Below are 21,436 nucleotides of genomic sequence, written 5' to 3' on the forward strand. Positions count from 1 at the left end.
CCTAGCTGAAACACCATCTCACATTCACATACCAGCAGATAAATCAAAAGACCTGAATCTGTATTTGCCCCAAACTCTACATAACATTGGCCATCAGGTTTGCAGTAGGTAGGTATAGTTTAGGGAAAACTGCATCACAACTCAAAATGGGTGGAGTGCCATGGAGAGACCTGATGTTCACAGTCATTACTGTGTTTGAAGATGACAGAGTATTGAATGTGAGTTGGCAGACTAAAACTTTTTTGGACAAGATTATTGCAGTGTATTTTCAACTGTTCAATTAATATAATGAGATGGTCATTTAAACAAATCAGGAACCAAAGCTCTCAGCTGTGAAATATAATCTCACTTATGTAATAAGGAATCCTTTTGTAGATCATCATGATTTCCCCCCACCCCCAATTTAGCTCCAGCACTTTCTGAGAAGTGTCTCCTTCAACAATAATGCTGGAGAAGAGATTTCCTTTGACCAAAAGGGAGCATTGGTAGTTGGATTTGATGTTATCAACTGGGTCACATTCCAAAATGAGTCCTTTCTTAGAGTCAAAGTTGGAAAAATGGACACACAGATTCCCCAAGAAAAGGGATTCACAATTAATGATGATGCCCAGCTACTTCAACCAGGTAAATTCCATTTTATAGTATATCCAGTCCTTTCCCCAATGTTTAACCTCCTCTCTCCTTATGTCAATAAAGACTTGGCTAGAAAATCCATTGCAATTGCACTTATCTGGGGTCATTTCACCAACCTAAAAATATCTACCAAAGCAGTTATTGGAAGTGTGGTAGGGAAAAAATACAGATTAACGCATTCCTGAAAACATCTGGGAACATGTACTCTTTCACAAACACCCAGTCTTCTCCTTAGATCATCCAGCCACCCTCCCTATGCAGCATGGGCTTTTGCTTGTAGGAATTTCGGGGCCAGGACTCATTTTTCCCATCTACTTCATACAGTTGGGAGTAATTAGTTGAGGTAGTGTATTCATTTATTTGTTTTAATTGGCTGTTGGTCCAGGGAAGATAGACAATTCAAGAGATGATATGGCAAATAGCCGAGGCAGAAGTGAGTGAAGGGCGCTCCTTGATCACCTTACACTAGCTATCAATGAGTCTTTGGGTGAGCCCTCTAGGCTTGGCATGCAAACTGGATGAAACATTGAGCCAGTGAGTCTGCTACTTGTTTCTCCCAAGAAGGAAGCATTCCTTCCAATTCTTTGCTCCAAGGCTGCAGGCATTGCCAGTAAACATGTCCAGGAGAGGGGAGTGACCTGCCTTAGAGAACTTTCTGCCCAGACTCTATTTTGATTGCCAAAGTCACTCTGATTTGCACATCCTCTATTTAATAACTATAACCTTTCTTCCAAAATAATGTTTTGAGTCTTCTTTAAGTTGTGTTGGTAAAGGCAGTGTTCCCAATGGTATAATTGATTCTGTCTGCAGCTGCGTGAAAATTGCTATCAGGGGCTGGAGATGGCATTTTCCTATATTATTATCATTCTAATTCTGAACTGGTATTTCACTTGTGCCAGCAAGATGTAATCACTGAAACCGTTATCTTCTTTTATTTTTACACAGACGCCACCTCTTTCTTTGTGTAATGAGAAATGCCCTTTAGGTTACGCCCGAGCCAAGAAGGAAGGGAAACCTTCTTGCTGCTATGATTGTCACCTATGTCCAGAAGGGAAGATCTCAAACAAGAAGGGTAGGTGATGTAATTATTATTATTATTACTGGTATTATTACTGGTATTATTATTATTATTATTATTATTATTATTATTATTATTTACTTATACCCTGTCCATCTGGCCAGGCCTCCCCAGGCACTCTGGGTGGCTCTAAACAGAATATTAAAAACATGATAAAACATTAGAAACTTGATCATCACCCATGTCCAGAAAGGTAGGAGATGTACTGTGTGTGGATTCTTCAAAAATGATATCAGGATTGATATCACCACAGAGATATCTATTTGGTGTAGAATTATGAATAGCATGGGAGGGATGGGTTTGGGTAGGAATTTTAGCAGAACTATGTGTTTTATTTTTGTATTTACTGATAAAAACCACTTGCATACCACAATTTCATTAAAAATATCAAAGTAGTTTACAACCAAAAATAGACATACAGAGAGACAGAGAGATTGTCATGCACATACAGAAATATTACGTGTGTGTGTGTGTGTGTGTGTGTGTAGTTGTTGAGAGAGATAGAGGGGGGCAATCTAGAACTAGGTCCAGTGAAGGTTTACCTAGGTGTCAAGATTGACATGTCAGCAGATGGTAGTTTCCTGATGAGTCAAGAAAGCAAGATTGAACAGCTGCTTGCAAAGTTCAGGATGTCTGATAGCGCTAGCGTCAGAACACCCATGGAGACTTGTTTCATTAAGGATGCTTAATCTGGGGAACACTCTGAGTTCCAGAGCCCTGAGGTGTTTCAATCAGCTCTAGGGAGTTTGTTGTATCTTTCACAGTGGTCACGCCCAGACATTGCGTTTGCTGTAAATTTGCCGAGCAGGGAAGCTGCACAGCCTAGTGTGCATGCCTGGAATGGTGTCAAGCGAGTGCTTAGATACCTGAAAGGTACTAAGGATTTCTGCCTTAGGCTGTCAGCTGAAGGTGCAGCACAGGTCACATGCTGGTCTGACAGTAGTTGGTCCGAGTTGAAAGTCAGTGTCTGGAATAGTGGTGAAGTATGGTGAAGCTGTGATTGGATGGAGATCCAAACGTCAGAGCCTCATAGCTCTTTCTTCTACAGAAGCCGAATACAGTGCTCTGTCGGAAGTCTGTAGGGAGTTGGAATTTTACAGGTGTTTGGTCCAGGAGGTCAACGGGGAGTGTTGCCTGCCCATCACTGTTTGGGAGGACAACCAACCCTGTGTGAAATTGGCGGAGAGTGGTTAGTTCAAATCCAAAACCAAACACATTGACATTCATTTTTGAAACGTGTGCCAGAGTGTCCAGACAGGCTTGGTCAAACTGAGGTACTGTCCAAGCCAGGAGAACCTAGCCAATCGGTTCACCAAACCTTTGAGTTTCCAACGTCATAGGGAATTCTGTGATGGTTTGTGTCTTGCATAGGAGAGTTCTTACGCTACCCCTGCGATGCAAGGCAAGAGGGGAGTGAGCTGAGAGGGTTAATAGCTCAGCAGTCGTCCTGCATCACGGGGCCTATGACGTTCTCTTGTAATCAGGGAGTACTGTGTGCTGCTGTATTTTCTGTGATACTTGAGACTGTGTTTTTTCTTTCTGTTCTGTTCCTGCTTTCAGCCAGCCAGCATGGATCTTTCGAGTCCGGGCTGAGAGCACCTAAAATAAATCTGCAAAGTTTAACGACTGGAGTCGTTTGATTTATTTTCGACATGAGAAAGTTGATAATGCTGAAGCGGCATTTGATACTCTGCTAAATAGTATTAAGGAGAAAGGCTTTTAAAAGACTTAGAAAACAAAGCAAAATACGCAGGGAAATGTATTGGACATTTTTGTGATGCAGCTGAAATAGTTTGTGGACAGACGAGTCTCTCACCTTTCTGTCTCAGCTGCTGCGTTGAGATAACTTGACGTTATATTGCATAGAAACAGGGACCCTGGCTTAGCCACAGCAACGCGTGGCTGGGGACAGCTAGTTATCAATAAAGTCTTGGTCACAATTACTAAAGATACAACAAGCAATCCTCCTACAGATCATCTCAATCATCAAGCTGGAATAGAAGGGTTCAGGCTGTACCTTCAGTTCCTTGATCTGAGGTGTTGAAAGCTCTGTAAATTAATACAAGGACCATGAATCTTCCGTGGTAAAAGATGACAAGCCAGTGCAAAAATATTAAAAATGGCCATGTATGCTGTCAGCTATGCACCACCATTAACAGGGTGCGGGGAAGCTATCAGCCCAGGAAATGACCATGATAGCCCTTCACATTGATCCAGGATGTTAATTGTTGGGGATCATAAGCAAAACTGGCTGATGAAAAGGTTACGTCCTTTACTGGTAAAGGTTATGTCCTTTACCTAGGGGTCATAATTCACGCCTTTCCAATGTTTATGCATTATTTCTGCTAAGGATGACAGGGAGGATTTCAATGCATAGAAATCTGTCTTTTCTTTTTCAGACATGGATGACTGTTTTGAATGCCCTGGTGACCAGTATCCAAACAATGATCAGGATGGATGCCTTCCAAAACAAATTACCATCTTGTCTTACGGAGAAGTTTTGGGGATAATTTTGGCCACTTTGGCTCTTTCCTTTGCTTTCCTCACTGCTTTGGTGCTTGGAATCTTCTTGAAGCACATGGATACTCCCATAGTCAAAGCCAACAACCGGAACCTCACCTACACTCTCCTCATCTCCCTCTTGCTTTCCTTCCTTTGTGTTTTGCTATTCATTGGCCATCCTGACTCACTGACCTGCCTCTTTCGACAAACTGCTTTTGGCATGATCTTCTCAGTGGCGACTTCTTGCATATTGGCCAAAACCATCATTGTTGTTCTAGCTTTCATGGCCACCAAGCCGGGATCCAATAAGAGGAGATGGGTGGGGAAACCATTGTCCACCTCCATAGTTCTTTCCTGCTCTCTTATTCAAGCCACCATTTGTACTTTGTGGCTGTCAACCTCTCCCCCATTCCCAGATTTAGACATGCATACCATGTTGAAGGAAATTGTACTGTTCTGTAATGAGGGGTCAGTCCTCATGTTTTATTGTGTACTGGGCTACATGGGCTTCTTGGCTATTGTCAGCTTTACGGTGGCTTTTCTAGCTCGGAGGTTGCCTGACAGCTTTAATGAAGTCAAGTTCATCACCTTCAGTATGTTGGTCTTTTGCAGTGTTTGGCTGACCTTTATCCCATCCTACCTGAGCACAAAAGGAAAATATATGTTGGCTGTGGAGATCTTCTCCATCTTGGCCTCCAGTTTTGGGTTATTGGGATGCATCTTTTCCCCCAAATGCTTTGTTATTGTACTGAGGCCAGAGCTGAATACCAGGGGACAGTTAGCTAGAAGAAACTAATAATCAGCACAACCGAATTAACTAAATCACATTACCTTTAAATTTCATTGATTGGTGAAGAGTGGCACACCCTCAAAGGTTACAAAAGCAATGCGACCTGTGTTCCATTAAGTCAAGTATGATGATGCCATAAAGTTGGGAAATAATGTATCAAAGTGTGCCTTGGAAGATTGTAGCCAGCAATGTTCTTTACTTCTAGCAAGGTTTGATTAAATCATAATTCTCCAAACAAACTTTCATTTTTCTTGCATTTTTTTCCTTTCAAGAGATTTAATGCTCCTTTCGTGTGATATTGATCTTTTTAAAAGAGAATTAGATAAATTCATGGAGGAAAAAGCTATCTGTTGCTAGCTTTGTAATTATTCACAAACAGTGTATTCCTGTCCTTCACCATCTTTAAGTTGTGAATAGATTATTCCAAGTCTAGGAATAATTACTTACAAAGGATGGGTGCCTTCCAAAACAAATTACCTTCTTGTCTTATGGATAAGCTTTGGGGATAATTTTGGCCACTTTGACTCTTTCCTTTGGTTTCCTCACTGCTTTATTAAAGCCTTCCCTGGGTGTTCAAAGTTTGATCTGTTACAGTCACCTGGAGAGTTGAGGCAAGAGCATTTGGGAGCCAGATAAATTCACCTCTTGGGCTTTATCCCTCTTCCCCCTAGCTGTCCACTATGTGAAGTGTCCTGGGGGGGGCACTCTCCTTTCCCCCCTTTAATTTTGAGAAAATTGGCTGCTGGGCTCTGGGTGAAGGGTTTTGCCTCCTGCGACGAAAGACCCTTGCTTCCGTCTTATTTATTCTACCTCTCACTTAATGCAAGAACTAACAGGGATGATCTGGGGTAAACCGAGCCTCCCCCTATTGCTCCCTTTAGCCTATCCTGTATTCCCTCATGCACTCAAGGGTTTTATTCTTTTTCTTCTCCTTTTATACAAAAGAGAGTCCTCTTCCAGCGCAAACGTGGCCAGGTACCTTTTAAAGTTCAGGGCTATATCTGAGACTATCCCTTGTGTCCACAGTAATGGGAGTTCTGCCTCTAGAAATCCCTTTCTGTAAAAGCTTGCCTCTCCCCTGAGGTAACTTTATGACACCCTGGGTCTGTCTGCCTGGCTCGCCCTCTTGGTACACCCCAAAGATACAAACTAACTGTTCCCCTCTCGAAGGAAGTGTTGTCTTTTTAATGGATGTCCTCCTGAATGAGTTTTCATGTACCTTGGCTGGAAAAATAACACAGACGATTTTATAATTGGCACTTTAACACTGGGAATTTTATTGCTCAAGAACGTAATGGTTGCTTTAGGGTTTCCTTTGTACAAGCTTAGTTTCAACAGTCATAACTTTGTTACTCATGTACTAGATAAACTATCGACTACCTAGCCTAAACCTACTCTCCTAGACCTTCTTTTCAACCACCCTCACCCTCCCGCTCCCCAGCACCCTCTCAACTGACAAAATGGCTGTCCCTTCTCTTTAAACATTCAACCATTCCCCTCCCGCATGGAATGTCCAGTCAGTCAGTCGACATGGAGTCTGAGTTAACCCTTGATGGGTCGGGTTGATAAGGCTATACCAAACAGCGTAAAAACGTCACACCTCCCTCTCGTTTTTTTAAAAAAATTAAAGATTTTCTTGGTTTACAGAAATATATATGTCTCTCATAACATTGTTACAAATTAGTTTCATTTGTTGAGACGTTGGGAGGAAAAGGGGGAAAGAGGTAGATGTTCATTTGTTGAGACGTTGGGAGGAAAAGGGGGAAAGAGGTAGATGGGGGAAAGATGGGTGGGGTGGGGTCGGGTGATGATGTTTCTATTTTACTTAATATGTGGGGGGGGGGTTGTCAGTGTCACTTGTGCAGGTTCTCTGTTATTCCCTTGTGTTCCTTTGGTGGTGAGAGATGTTGGGGTTGGCCTAGGGTATGATTGTTCATTTGTGGTTGGCTGTGGTGGTCTTTGTGTCGTGTGTGAGTGGGGTCACCAGCACTTACCCGGGGGGGGGGAATGGTGGGGCACTCAATATTGGTGAAGAGGCTTAGCCCCCACTCAGAAATATTGATAGGGGTGAAGCACCTTCCGTCGTCTACAGATAACACCCCTGTCCCTCACCCCTTATCCCCAAACCGTGTCCAAGAACAGTGCTGACCCTACTTAACCTATCTCACCCTGCCACTAACCGGACACTCCCTTCCACATACAACTCCAACTTCCTAACTTTAAGGGGGAAGGCTTACAGAGAACAGCCTCCCCTCCTCAGGAGCAGCTCATCTCCGAGCAGCCACGAGAGCAAAGGGTCTGATGGGGAGAGCCAGGAAACGGAAAGGGAGTGCCAGCCCTCGAGCAGCATCCAAGAGCCCTTGCTCCATAGGCAGGATGAGAGGGAGGGAGAAAGAGGGGACGGGAGTCAGTCAGTCCGCAGGCCATTCCCCCCAACACTGGAATTGAGGAGGCGGAGAAAAGGGAAACGCTTCACAGTTCCGATGATTTTATGTTGGTCTAGAACCCGGTGATCGCCAGTGCAGGAATCTGATTTGGAGTGAGCAGACATGAAACCGGCAGCTCGTTACACTGTAAAAAATGTGCACTAATAAAACCATCTGAAAGACAAGCATGTGGAGGGTCGTTACTCAAGAGTAGCCACATCAACCCTGACACTAACTCTTATCCAATCACTATTCACTTCCAACATTCCAGGCAAACCCTCTCCAATCCTAATACTAATCTAATATGCTTGTCTAGATATTTAGCACAATACGAACCAGAACAGACTGATTGGAAATAATTCCTCAACTATGTCTCTATATCAGAGCATCAAAGCCCAGTAAGATTGGTGGCATATTAATAATGTTATTTTTATTATTATCCCTGCTTTTATTTTCCAAACTACACATCATCAGCTTTCCAGTTTCCTACAGCCCAAATCTTCAGTCAGTCCAACAGCACTCTAAAAGAAACCTGAGAAATCAGAGAGGATTTACTTCTCCCTTATTGCCTTCATGCGAAATGCAAATATAAGTCAAATGGAACTCACCATTGCCTGCATGTACACATTTTGAGGTTTTCTATCCACTTTGAGAAATACTACAATCAATCAGTATATTTTATGAAAGACAACTAAAACAAATTTCCACAGAGCCAGAAAAATGCACATTTCAATCTGTTTTGTGCCATCTCCTTATACAGTAAAGGTAAAGGGACCCCTGACCATTAGGTCCAGTCATGACCGACTCAGGGTTGCGGTGCTCATCTCACGTTATTGGACAAGGGAGCCGGCATACAGCTTCCAGGTCATGTGGCCAGCATGTCAAAGCCACTTCTGGCAAACCAGAGCAGCGCACGGAAAAGCCGTTTACCTTCCTGCTGGAGCGGTACCTATTTATCTACTTGCACTTTTATGTGCTTTCGAAGTGCTAGGTTGGCAGGAGCTGGGACCAAGCAACAGGAGTTCAGTCCGTCGTGGGGATTTGAACTGCTGACCTTCTGATCGGCAAGTCCTAAGCTCAGTGGTTTAACCCACAGCACCACCCGCATCCCTATCTCCTTGTATAAAAAGGTAAAGGGGCCCCTGACCATCAGGTCCAGTCGTGTCCAGACTCTGGGGTTGCGGTGCTCATCTCGCTCAATAGGCCGAGGGAGCCAGCGTTTGTCCACAGACAGCTTCCTGGTCATGTGGCCAGCATGACAAAGCTGCTTCTGGCGAACCAGAGCAGCGCACGGAAACGCCGTTTACCTTCCCGCCGGAGCAGTCCCTACTTATCTACTTGGATGTGCTTTCGAACTGCTAGGTGGGCAGGAGCTGGGACCGAGCAATGGGAGCTCACCCGGTCGCGCGGATTCGAACCGCTGTCCTTCTGATCAGCAAGCCCTAGGCTCTGTTGTTTAACCCACAGCACCACCTGGGTCCCTTCTATAACATACTGTAATTTCTCATTCTTCTTCATACCAGGTCAACCACAGATAATGTTTCTAAACTGGATGATATTTTGAAAACTCCTACCACACACTTGGGACTTTGTTACATTGGGGAAGAAAAAAGACCTTTATATGTGTTGTATATGCATTATTACACTGGGACACCAATTGGGCCTGTGGAGTTCCATTTTTGCCAACCTGATTTCTCATATGAAGTTTACAACTTGATTAACTGAAATGCTTCTTTGATGTGTCTAGACCCAGCCTAGGTCTTCTGTAACCATATTCTCTACCTTCCTATTAATTCATGAATGCTCAGATTCTACCAGAATACAATTCTTCCCTGGAGCGCACATTTCTTCCTTTTTGCTAGTTTCTTCCTTTTTGCTAGTTTCTATGCTCAGGATCTATCACAGGACTGAGGCCTCAAGCTTTGTGGTTGGCTTGGATTGGCATTGGCATTGGAATTCCTGCAGATCCACTATGGAGAGGCTATGGTAAAATGACACTTCATATACAACAACAAGACAATGGAGGAAAATCACAAATGTTATTTTTAATTCTTTCTCCATATTAGTTGCTCCCTTTGGGGGAGAGAGATAGAGTGTAAAATCCCCCCCCATTTTTATTATTATTTAAATGCTCAGAATGCATGGCAATCCATCACTTCCAAAACTGGTTTATTTAATTGCATAATATCTGGTGGCAATTTTATGAGGTTGAGGTAGACCTGGAGGAGCAACAGGACCTATGAGAAGGTCTAAAACAATAGGGCTGCATATATAATGTGGCAACGAGGGCACATTACAAAGAGTCTTTAATGTGTTCTCCTTATTAGTTGCTCTCTGTTGTTCAGCTTGGGCCTCAAGACAATGATGTAGCATTTAGGAGCAAAGATGCAGCCCAATAACCCAGCACTGGAGGCCAAGATGGAAATAATCTCCACCACTACCATGTATTTCCCTTTGGTGCTCAGGTAGGTTGGGACAAAAGAAATCCAAACACTGCAAAAGAGCAACATGCTAAAGGTAATGAATTTGGCTTCATTAAAACTATCAGGTAATCTGCGGGCCAGAAATGCCACAATGAAACTGGCAATGGCCAGGAGGCCCATGTAGCCTAGGACACAGTAAAACAGGGTCACGGACCCTTCATTACATTGCACAATGATTTCTGTGGTTACAGAGTGCATATCTACATCAGGAAATGGGGGAGATGTCATCAACCACAAAGTACAAACAATAGATTGAATAAAAGAACAGGAAACTACAACAGAATAGGCCAGTCTTTTCCCTACCCACTTCCTCATGCTAGAGCCTGGCTTGGTGGCCATGAAAGCTACAACTACAGTGATCGTTTTGGCCAACATGCAAGAAACAGCCATAGAGAAGATCATGCCGAAAGCAGGTTGCCTGAGAAGACAGGTCACTTTCCCAGGTTTGCCAATAAATAACAAAGAAGAGAGGAAGCAGAGCAATAGGGAGACCAGGAGAGTGTAGGTGAGGGCTCGGTTGTTCGCTTTGACTATGGGGGTATCTTTGTGCTTCGCAAAAGTGCCTAACACCAGAGTTGTGAGAAGGGAAAAAGAAAGAGCAATCGAAGCTAAGCTGATCCCAAAAGGTTCTTCATAGGAAAGAAAGCTGAATGCTTTGAAATTGCACTGGCTTCTCATTTTGTTTGGATATTGATCTTCTGGGCATCTCGAACAGTCATCCATGTCTGAAGAGAGAGAAAAAAAGAAATAGGTCAAATTCGAAAGACAATTCATGTTGTTTCCTTACCTCCATATAAGCATGCTGATTCTTAGTAAGTAGATGACAATGTAACATTGTATTTTGACAGAACACCAGGCTCAATATTATTACTATCAGTACCAATATGTGCCAAATATACCTGCTGCTGCACCAATTTGGGCTGGTTGAAGATATAATGGATGAGGCCCCAAAGCTACTGATATCATTCATTATTTTACCATAACCCAATGCAGCTCATTAAAATTAATCAAACTGGGATAAAGGAAACTTTTTGCTTTTTTTGATGTCCTTCAGTGATATACTGTATATCATCACTCAACCATTTCCTATCTTGGACTAACATCAATCTCTCCTGAATTTATGATTAATAATAGGATATAACTGACTTCACAGGATTATTTTAAAATTTTGAATTAATCAATTCACACCTACAACAAAATGTACCATGTGACCCAACTCCTGCATCACACTGACAGATACTCCTGTATCTTTGAAAATATGCATCTTATATGAACCAATCACGTACCATTATGAAAAAGTTGTGATGCAAAAATAAAGTATACCAATATTGCCATATGAAGAAGGTTTTTGTTAATGGGTGAATGTTTGTTAAGTTGTACATCAATGATATAGTGTTTCTCTGACCATTGAGGATTTAAGAGAATTTGCTGTAATATACATTCGTCTTTTTTGGAGGAAATGTAGTATAACTATCCCGTCTTTGGGGATCTAATTGGTCTTCTCTTCGGGATGCTCATTGCGTGCTTAGATTTTGCTGTTCTTATTCCTTAACCTATTTTTTCTTCCTAATCATAAATGTCAAAAAGTTTTGTTAAGTACATTAATTTTATTTTCTCAGCCTATTATCAGCATATAATAATAATTCGTGCTGATATGGAATGGGGCAAGGCCTCCCCCTAATTGTGGCATCTGTTGCAGAGGGAACTGGGCTGAAACAACTATCAGACCCAGAACTTGCGGCATATAATCAAGTTTAGATCTCACGCCTGAACCCACTGAATCAGTCATCACCATCACCATTTCTATCATCATTATCCCTTGACTGCTGAGGTTATAATAGCCTTGCTTAAACTGTTTTCATATGTCTACTTTTTCGGATATGGTCAACTAAATCATTTGGTCTTCATTGAGGGCTCACTGCCAAATCCATACAGATAGCATTGCACAAGGAATATTAGTTTCTCTAAGTACTGGAACTCAGCGGAGTTCTATTTGGACTTCGTACCAAGCAGGATAAAGTGGTAAGGACCTAACAGAAGCAGAAGACATCAAGAAGAGGTGGCAAGAATACACAGAGGAATTATACCAGAAAGATATGGAGGTCTCATACACCCCAGATAGTGTGGTTGCTGACCTTGAGCCAGACATCTTGGAGAGTGAAGTCAAATGGGCCTTAGAAAGCATTGCTAATAACAAGGCCAGTGGAAGTGATGATATTCCAGCTGAACTATTTAAAATTTTAAAAGATGATGCTGTTAAGGTGCTACACCCAATATGCCAGCAAGTTTGGAAAACTCAGCAATGGCCAGAGGATTGGAGAAGATCAGTCTACATCCCAATTCCAAAGAAGGGCAGTGCCAAAGAATGCTCCAACTACCGCACAATTGCGCTCATTTCACACGCTAGCAAGGTTATGCTTAAAATTCTACAAGGCAGGCTTAGGCAGTATGTGGACCGAGAACTCCCAGAAGTGCAAGCTGGATTTCGAAAGGGCAGAGGAACCAGAGACCAAATAGCAAACATGCGCTGGATTATGGAGAAAGCTAGAGAGTTCCAGAAAAACGTCTACTTCTGCTTCATTGACTATGCAAAAGCCTTTGACTGTGTCGACCACAGCAAACTATGGCAAGTTCTTAAAGAAATGGGAGTGCCTGATCACCTCATCTGTCTCCTGAGAAATCTCTATGTGGGACAAGAAGCTACAGTTAGAACTGGATATGGAACAACTGATTGGTTCAAAATTGGGAAAGGAGTACGACAAGGTTGTATATTGTCTCCCTGCTTATTTAACTTATATGCAGAATTCATCATGCGAAAGGCTGGACTAGATGAATCCCAAGCCGGAATTAAGATTGCCGGAAGAAATATCAACAACCTCAGATATGCAGATGACACAACCTTGATGGCAGAAAGCGAGGAGGAATTAAAGAACCTTTTAATGAGGGTGAAAGAGGAGAGCGCAAAATATGGTCTGAAGCTCAACATCAAAAAAACCAAGATCATGGCCACTGGTCCCATCACCTCCTGGCAAATAGAAGGGGAAGAAATGGAGGCAGTGAGAGATTTTACTTTCTTGGGCTCCTTGATCACTGCAGATGGTGACAGCAGTCACGAAATTAAAAGACGCCTGCTTCTTGGGAGAAAAGCAATGACAAACCTAGACAGCATCTTAAAAAGCAGAGACATCACTTTGCCGACAAAGGTCCGTATAGTTAAAGCTATGGTTTTCCCAGTAGTGATGTATGGAAGTGAGAGCTGGACCATAAAGAAGGCTGATCGCCGAAGAATTGATGCTTTTGAATTATGGTGCTGGAGGAGACTCTTGAGAGTCCCATGGACTGCAAGAAGATCAAACCTATCCATTCTTAAGGAAATCAGCCCTGAGTGCTCCCTGGAAGGACAGATCGTGAAGCTGAGGCTCCAATACTTTGGCCACCTCATGAGAAGAGAAGAATCCTTGGAAAAGACCCTGATGTTGGGAAAGATTGAGGGCACTAGGAGAAGGGGACGACAGAGGACAAGATGGTTGGACAGTGTTCTCGAAGCTACGAACATGAGTTTGACCAAACTGCGGGAGGCAGTGCAAGACAGGAGTGCCTGGCGTGCTATGGTCCATGGGGTCACGAAGAGTCGGACACGACTAAACGACTAAACAACAACAAACCAAGCAGGATAGCTTTCTTACACACACAGCATGGCAAACAAACATTTCTAATTAGTTCTTAGGCATAATAGTAACAATACTTCATGATGAAAATAAAAATAAAAATGAGGTCTTTCTCATGTACCATTCTGGTCTGAAATCTTGCCTTCTGGACATGGAGCACAATCATAGCAGCAAAATTTCCCACCTTCCTTTCTTTTCTTCTGATGACCAGGGGGGCAGTGCTCATTGCACACAGAAATAGGCATCACCTATCCACAAATAGGAAAGGAGTTTCAGGTTGGAGAAGTTCTCTTACTGAATTTCCTTTAAAATGATTTTTTTCATACAATCTAGCTTTACCTGCAGTCTGACCTTCAAATTCTCTTGCTGTTAACATTGATCAAAAGTTTCTTTTAATGTTTTCCATTTGTATTTTGAGATGCAAAGGACTGGCAGAGGGGACGTCACATGTTAAGGGAGATTTTCTCAATGGAGATTCATGCAATGGAGACAGAGATAACCCAATGCTGGCTCACTAAAACATTTCATTGAGATCCCTCAGATGAGGCATAGCTTTAATATGCAGCAGATATGCCATTGATTGCTGATGGTTCAGTGTCCCAACTAGGCTTTCAATGTGCTAGTTATCTGGGTCTTTAAGAACCTGATGCATATATAACATGGCAGAAAACACAACTTTATTTTTCAACTCAGTGTTGTGCCTAGGCTTTCATTCTGCTAGACAGCAGTTTATCCCTATGAAGTTTTCAATAGAAAGATAGAGAGTTTGCAGAAAAAAACAAAAATTTCTAACAGGACACATTTGTAGGTTATAGCGGACCCCCACCACCACCAAAAAAGCACTGTTAGGATGCTGACCTGGTTAAAACCTGGGTGCCACACTATCATGTCTTCATGAATGATGAATTTCTTTCCTTCACAAGCACTATCATCCACCTCTCCAACTTTCACACGAAGGAAGGACTTGTTTGGGAATATGACCATGTTCATGATGTCAAATCCACCTCCTATTTCCTTTTTAGCTGTAAAGGACAGCGATTCTCCAGCTGAATTGTTAAAGGAAATGCCATGAAGATAAAGGTGGAGCTGATTGAAATATTAAAAGTCAAAGGGGGGGGGGGAGAGAGAGAGAAATGAAGATTTTGAATGTAATGCCGTGATATAGAAGCACACATTTTACTGTCTGTGTTTGTTCGTATTATCTAAGAAAGAAGAAAAGTGAAAAATCTACTATTTTCCATAGAATCTAAAAACCTACATTTTACATTTATGACATAATGTCTTTCCAGGCTAGAATGCGCAAAACATTATTTAAATATACAAAGCTTTGTAAAAAAAATGAATGCAAAGTACCAGTTCATGCATTTTTTAAATTTCTATTTCTATTTCTTTTTTTTTCTTTTTTTGCAAATGACAATAGAGACTTATTTTCAGCACATTACCTGCCAAGGTCGCAGATCTTGAAGGTCAATTATTTTATGACCCACCATTGCTCTGTGCTTGGATCTTGTTAAATAAATGCCATGTAAAGCATGAGCCACCACATGTACAGCATTGTAGATGCTATAGCTGTGGCCAGTCATGCCCATTTCAAAGAGGGGATCAGGAAGGCTCTCCAGTCTCTCCTCTCCAGTACATTGTTCACTTGAGTCCACACTGGGGTCTGGAAAATCACAGTCAAATGCTTGCTCCCAGAAGTCCTTCAGAAAACCATTTCCTTTTATCCCATCAGGCTTTATGCTCTGAAGAAACTCATGGAACCCTAGAAGCTCTTTTGAGTGAATTGTGAAGCAAAGGGCACCTTGGAAGAGAACAAGAGGCCAACTCCTTTGAAGCCCTAACAGCATGAAATCAATCTGACTTGTCATGATCCAAACTTTTGTAACTGATGAAATATCATTATTTTTATTATCTTGCACAAGGAAAATAGCTGTCAGCCATATGAGTGCCATAGATTCTCCATAGATGATAAACGTTTGGGCTTTGTCATCTTTGACATCCTTGTAACCACTGAATAATACACCATAAACGTCATCAAGGTTATCAAAACGAGCTAGTTTTGGGAGCATTTGTGTGAAGGCCGAACAGATTCCATTTTTGGATAACAATGGTTCCATAGTCTGCAAGAAATTTTCTCCACTTTCATCATCCACAACAAAGAGTCCAACCCATATCCATCCAAAATGCTTAAGCAAGCTGATAATTCCCATGTATTGATGGGCTTCATTTGGAACCATATGGTAGAAGGAAGAGATATAACTGTCATCATTCTCCTCCTCAGTGGGAAATGAGCCATAAGTGAGCTGCAGATAAATGCACAGATATTACTGAAACACACTCTTGAATTCCCCTCTTTCAAGGGGAATGAACGAGGAGGGAGGCAGACCCTTCTTTTTGCTATTGGGTGCTGCATATTAAGTAATTTTGTATGTGTATTGGAATAGGGATGTTTGGTATGTCTTCAGGAGAAGGGAAGGTTAAGGAATAAACTATTCACATTATCTGGAGTCAAGTCCCTAAGATATTTGAATGGCATCTTGTATGCCTTTCTTCTTGCAACTTCTATGGCCATGCTAGTGCCAAATGTATTGCTCTGTTTTCCTTTGGACCATATCAGCAAGGCTGAGAGGTCTTCTCATCTGGACAGAGGAGGACTGGACCTCCATACATACCGCCCAGGCTTGTGCCCTGGGGAGGTCTCTTCAGTGCTGCTTGTGCAGCCAAAATAACACACACACAAAAAATTCTTCAGAGGTTTGACTTCACCCCTGGATGCACACTCCCTTGTCTTTTGAGAAAGACAGATGCCAATAACATTCACTATTGTTTTTCTGTGTTACTATGAAATTGTTGGTTTTATTGTTTTGTTATGTTATGGAATTGCTTTTGTAGTGTTTGTTTGAAATGCTTCCGTGTTCCTTTGTGGCATTCCACTTTGAGCCTCTTTGTAGAAACAACATGCAAATGAAATGAATGAATGACATTCAAGAGAGTAGGGTTGGTCCTAAAATGTAAATATAATGTGAAAATTCAAGGTGAGGAAGTGCATATTTAAAGAGCACATGACAAAAACTATACAATGAAGGCACTAGTCATTACCCTGTAACAAATTCCATATTTTAAGAGCTGGCACACATAATGACTTTTCTCACTAAACACTAAACCCACTAAACAAACTGGCAACGTACACCTTAAAAAAAAAAGTTATGGGAGTTCTAAATGTATAATCTGACCATGGGGCACTTGGGGAGGAAGTTTCAGTTTAATGGATTAATAATGGCCAGTAGTCCAAATCATAGAATTGTAGAGTTGGAAAATACAAGGCAGGGCCAGGAGAGAGGGAGGAAGGGTAGTGGGACTTTGCTCAATGAGAAACTTATTTGCTTCTAATGGAAGGCAATAATATCAGCAACAGCATCATTGAAATTACTGTGCTTTTTGAGAAGGATTTTCAAATAATAAAGACACTGTTTTCTAGCAGCTTGGTCAATTTTCCATGTTATTAACTTTGGAGAATGATTTTGAAATGCTTTCTTTCTTTCTTTCTTTCTTTCTTTCTTTCTTTCTTTCTTTCTTTCTTTCTTTCTTTCTTTCTTTCTTTCTTCTCAGTTGCAGTTTGTTCATTGCACTGCTATCTCAGTTTTTCAGTGCTGGAACTAACTGCTGGGTATCTTGCGCTAGCCCTTCCTTCCCAATGTATGGTCATCCTACTGGTTAAATATTTAATATCAATGTTTTATGGATTCAATAGAAAGTGCCAAAGTTCAGCTCCACAAACAAGATCAGGAGTCTATTCACCCTGGAAGTCATTATGCTGCCTCTGCTATTCAGAAATCCTACCTGTGGAATCTTGAAGAGGCCTATGTTGTCTCTCATATGGAAGGATGTATCAGAGCTAAGTCCCCCAATGATGGCCATGAGGTTTTTCTGAGTGTCACATTTATAGTTAGGGACAAATCTCTGTGATTTGAAGAGCAGGTCTAATGTGGCACGGTAGGTCATCCTTGCATCATGATAGCTATCATAGATGTGGAACCCAAGAGTGATATTGGGCAAGATCTTGGGGTTCTCATTGATCTCTTTCACAGCAAATGTCAAGGCAAGTATGTGCTGGTAGAATTTTGTCACCACGCTGCAAATGAAGTTAATCAATATACAATTCCAGAGGAGAATTCTACAACGCATAAAATCAACATACCACCATTTTTGCCATCTTTGTCTCAAATTATTTGTATTGAAATGAAGTTATGCCTTTTGTCATTCATGTTTCTAAGCTAACAGACAACACACCATTGATGAAAACGTATGATTCATCAGGGCATCTGTGTTCTGCATGGTTCTTTGACACACCTGCCTTTCATCCCTTCCTCAACATTTGCAGCTCAGTTGATTTTTTTTAATTAAAAAAATCTTTCCTCTCATCATTCTCTTTAGGTAGCTGAATACTTCACATATCTCATGAAGTGCTTTCTGACTCATAAACGTCTTTTTGCTATACTTGTTTAGTTGTATAACCTCAACTGAATTCAATGGGATTTTTCTCTGAGTAGATGGATATACATAGATGTGTTGAAGCTCAGTGGCTCCATATGGGCGATTCTGCCAATTTCGTGTTATCGTGTTTATATTTCGTGTTTATATTTCTAATCTTATATTCAGTTCTTCACATTTTCACATCAGCCAAATGGACACTTGCTATATGAAATCTTGCCTAATGCACTGATTCCTGTAAATACCTCTATTGAGGTTGTTGTGTTTTTTTGTTTTGTTTTGCAGTATTCTCTAGCATGAAGCATTGTGATTTATACATGTGTTTTATTTACACTTAACTGCAACATATTTTTGGAAACATTATTTTTCGAGAGCATTTTAGTCCAAGTTTCTAGGGGTCCATAATTTCAGTCAAGTGGTTCATAGGACATTCATATTAAATACTTATGATTATGTTTAATTTGTTGATTTATTTACCGGTGCTTTTACGTTCCACATATTTTATTTTATTGCAATCCCTTTGAATTATATGCCATTGCAAATGAAATATATTAAAATACAAAATAAAAAATAAAAGAAGCAGAAATGTACAATTCAATATCTAGCTCAGCAGCTTATATGTGTCAATGTACAGTCTCAACCATCAAGATTTCAATCTTAAGGATATGACAAAAAAGAAAAGAGACTTGTTGGGTAGGAAGGAAACTCTTACTATGAAACATCGAACAGATTCTTTGAAGGGTGTTCTCTGAAGAAAATTTCAGAGAATACGTGAATGATTTGAGAAGAAATTCCACCAATGATGAATTGCGCTGGCTGGTGCCACTCATGAGGAACAGGAAAAGGATCTTTCATTGCACACCGGATAGGATCTACTCTGCACACAACAGGCATTTGCAGGGATAGCAACACCAATAGCCACAGCATCCTAGCAGTTTAGCTTTTATCCTCTTCCAACAAATCTCTTAAGGAAAGCTGTTTCCCAGTCTATAGCTGTACTGAAATTATATTTAGATGTTTTCAGATGTTTCAATAATTTTATAGTTTGTGTGTTTGCTAACCTAGTGTAATGGTTAAGAGTGGTGGACTCATAATCTGGTGAACCGGGTTCGCTTCTCCGCTCCTCCACATGCAGCTGCTGGGTGACCTTGGGCTAGTGACACTTCTCTAAAGTCTCTCAGCCTCACTCACCTCACAGTGTTTGTTGTGGGGGAGGAAGGGAAAGGAGATTGTTAGCCGCTTTGAGACTCCTTAAGGGGAGTGAAAGGTGGGATATCAAGTCCAAACTCCTATTCTTCTTCTTCTTCTTCTTCTTCTTCTTCTTCTTCTTCTTCTTCTTCTTCTTCTTGATTGGCAGTATTGGATGAAGCCTGACGATGGAAATAAAAATAGTGATGATTCTCAAAGAGTGAATTGTCAGCTACATATTAGAATCAAATCCTGACAAATGCATGCCTTGATGTATATATAGATAAGACTGTCAACACACATTAAAGTCTTGACTCTTTTCAGATGCAATCAGAAAGTCTCTTAAGATTTGGCCAAGTGAAATACATATAATTATTTGGATAATTGCTGGAAGATATAATTTTCTGAGAATTTTGCCTCAGAGTCACATTTTTTTGTAATAAACATGTTGGGTTCCATTTGTTTATCCAAATCTGATTACATATTGCCTCTGCCCCTTAGTGGCCCCCAAAGTGGATTTTTTTCAAATCAAGAAAACTGGAAAGTCATGGTGAAACTATTTACTTTGTGACTGCAAAGCAGGGATTTCTAAATCTCATTATTTAGATGTTACAGCAAAACAGAGCTGAGTACAATCAGTTTTCGGATGACACCTTGCCCTACAATTCCTAATGCTCAAATCACATAGGAATTGTAACATAGGAATTGTAATCCAGAATGCGGCAGCTAGACTGGTGACTGGGAGCGGCCGCCGAGACCACATAACACTGGTCCTGAAAGACCTACATTAGCTCCCAGTACGTTTCCGAGCACAATTCAAAGTGTTGGTGCTGACCTTTAAAGCCCTAAATGGCCTCGGTCCAGTATACCTGAAGGAGCGTCTCCACCCCCATCGTTCTGCCCGGACACTGAGGTCCAGCTCCGAGGGCCTTCTGGCGGTTCCCTCGCTATGAGAAGCCAAGTTACAGGGAACCAGGCAGAGGGCCTTCTCGGTAGTGGCACCCACCCTGTGGAATGCCCTCCCACTAGAGGTCAAAGAGAACAACAATTACCAGACCTTTAGAAGGCATCTCAACGCAGCCCTGTTTAGGGGAGCTTTTAATGTTTGATGGATTTCTGTATTTTAGTGTTTTGTTGGAAGCCGCTCAGAGTGGCTGGGGGAACCCGGCCAGATGGGTGGGGTATAAATAATATATTATTATTATTATTATTATTATTATTATTATTATTATTATTATCATCATCATCATCATCATATAATTAGCACTAAGGAGATTAGGAGCCTGGTCCTCTGCAGCACCCCACAGCATAATTTCTACTGTGCTGAAAGATATTCAGTAGCACTGACGGCAGCCAAAACCAACCCCAATCTGCCCTGTGAGGGGCAGTTTATCAGGCATACCTATCCTGGGTTGACGCTGATAATACTCAACCCAGAACAAATCCCAAAATAAATGTACATGGTGAGTCTCTTATTCATTTCAGGGATAATACTGCTCCACAGCGATTTTGCAGGTACTTAGAATACATTGATTCAAAGGCTGTATAAACCCCACCATTACACTATGAGGCAAGAGCCTCAACAGGAGTGCTAGGCAGGTCAGCCAGAAAACCCCTAATTTCATTGGAGAATCCATCAAATTCTCTCACTCTCCAAGACTGACCAACTCAATGGTTCCCCAGCCATTGAAGAGTATTAACAGCAATAATAAATGGGGAGGAGGGGAGAGACAATATCATTTAATATTTTTTTTAAAAAAGAAATATGTTTATTGAAGAAATGGTTTTTTTAAACAATACAAATTTCCAATAACATAGGCAATTACAATTTCCCCCCTTTCCCCCCCTTCCACTCCTCCCTCTCCCACCCTCTCCCACCCTCTAATGACTTCCCTCAGCTCCCCTCTCTGGTTTGTTTGTACATATTGTTTTCTGCATGTTATAAAATTGTACATATCATTGCCTTATCTATCATATGTTCTACTAATAAATTGTGGGTGTTTATTCAAAACAAGCCAAGGAGTCAGCAATCCTTTTGTTGACTTTTTAAAATAGTTCGTAAAAAGTTCCCATTCTTCTTTGAAGTTACGGTTGTTCTTCTCACATAGTTTATATGTCAAATCCGCGTAACTCATCAATTTTTCTTGGCATTGTTCTTTCGTTGGGATTTTCTCATT

The 21,436-nt window shown here is 41.3% G+C and overlaps 2 protein-coding genes across 2 annotated transcripts; one reads left to right on the top strand and one right to left on the bottom strand.

Moving 5' to 3' along the window:
- Positions 1-1,852: 1,852 nt before the first annotated feature.
- Positions 1,853-18,926, bottom strand: LOC118078097 (vomeronasal type-2 receptor 26-like). Its single transcript, XM_088654863.1, has 7 exons — positions 18,784-18,926; positions 17,421-17,712; positions 15,023-15,883; positions 14,439-14,666; positions 13,702-13,828; positions 9,754-10,637; positions 1,853-2,050 (listed from the first exon to the last, which is right to left on the bottom strand). The coding sequence occupies exons 1-7, from the start codon at positions 18,924-18,926 to the stop codon at positions 1,853-1,855; spliced, it is 2,733 nt and encodes a 910-aa protein (XP_088510989.1).
- Positions 4,104-5,009, top strand: LOC118078096 (vomeronasal type-2 receptor 26-like). Its single transcript, XM_088655044.1, has one exon. The coding sequence runs from the start codon at positions 4,113-4,115 to the stop codon at positions 5,007-5,009; it is 897 nt and encodes a 298-aa protein (XP_088511170.1). The 5' UTR covers positions 4,104-4,112.
- Positions 18,927-21,436: the final 2,510 nt, after the last annotated feature.

Source organism: Zootoca vivipara, chromosome 12, assembly GCF_965207765.1.
Source record: "Zootoca vivipara chromosome 12, rZooViv2.hap1.1, whole genome shotgun sequence".
In the NCBI taxonomy this organism is placed as follows: domain Eukaryota; kingdom Metazoa; phylum Chordata; class Lepidosauria; order Squamata; family Lacertidae; genus Zootoca; species Zootoca vivipara.

What these genes read in the sequence shown, in the direction of transcription:
- LOC118078096 (XM_088655044.1), top strand. Translation starts at nt 4,113, where the DNA reads ATGGATGACTGTTTTGAATGCCCTGGTGACCAGTATCCAAACAATGAT.
- LOC118078097 (XM_088654863.1), bottom strand. Translation starts at nt 18,926, where the DNA reads ATGAAAGATCCTTTTCCTGTTCCTCATGAGTGGCACCAGCCAGCGCAA. An exon ending in AATCTGTTCGATGTTTCATA is followed by an intron (nt 17,713 to 18,783) that starts GTAAGAGTTTCC and finishes CTTCATTTGCAG; the next exon opens with CGTGGTGACAAAATTCTACC. An exon ending in CAAGATTTCAGACCAGAATG is followed by an intron (nt 10,638 to 13,701) that starts GTACATGAGAAA and finishes CTCTCTCTTCAG; the next exon opens with ACATGGATGACTGTTCGAGA.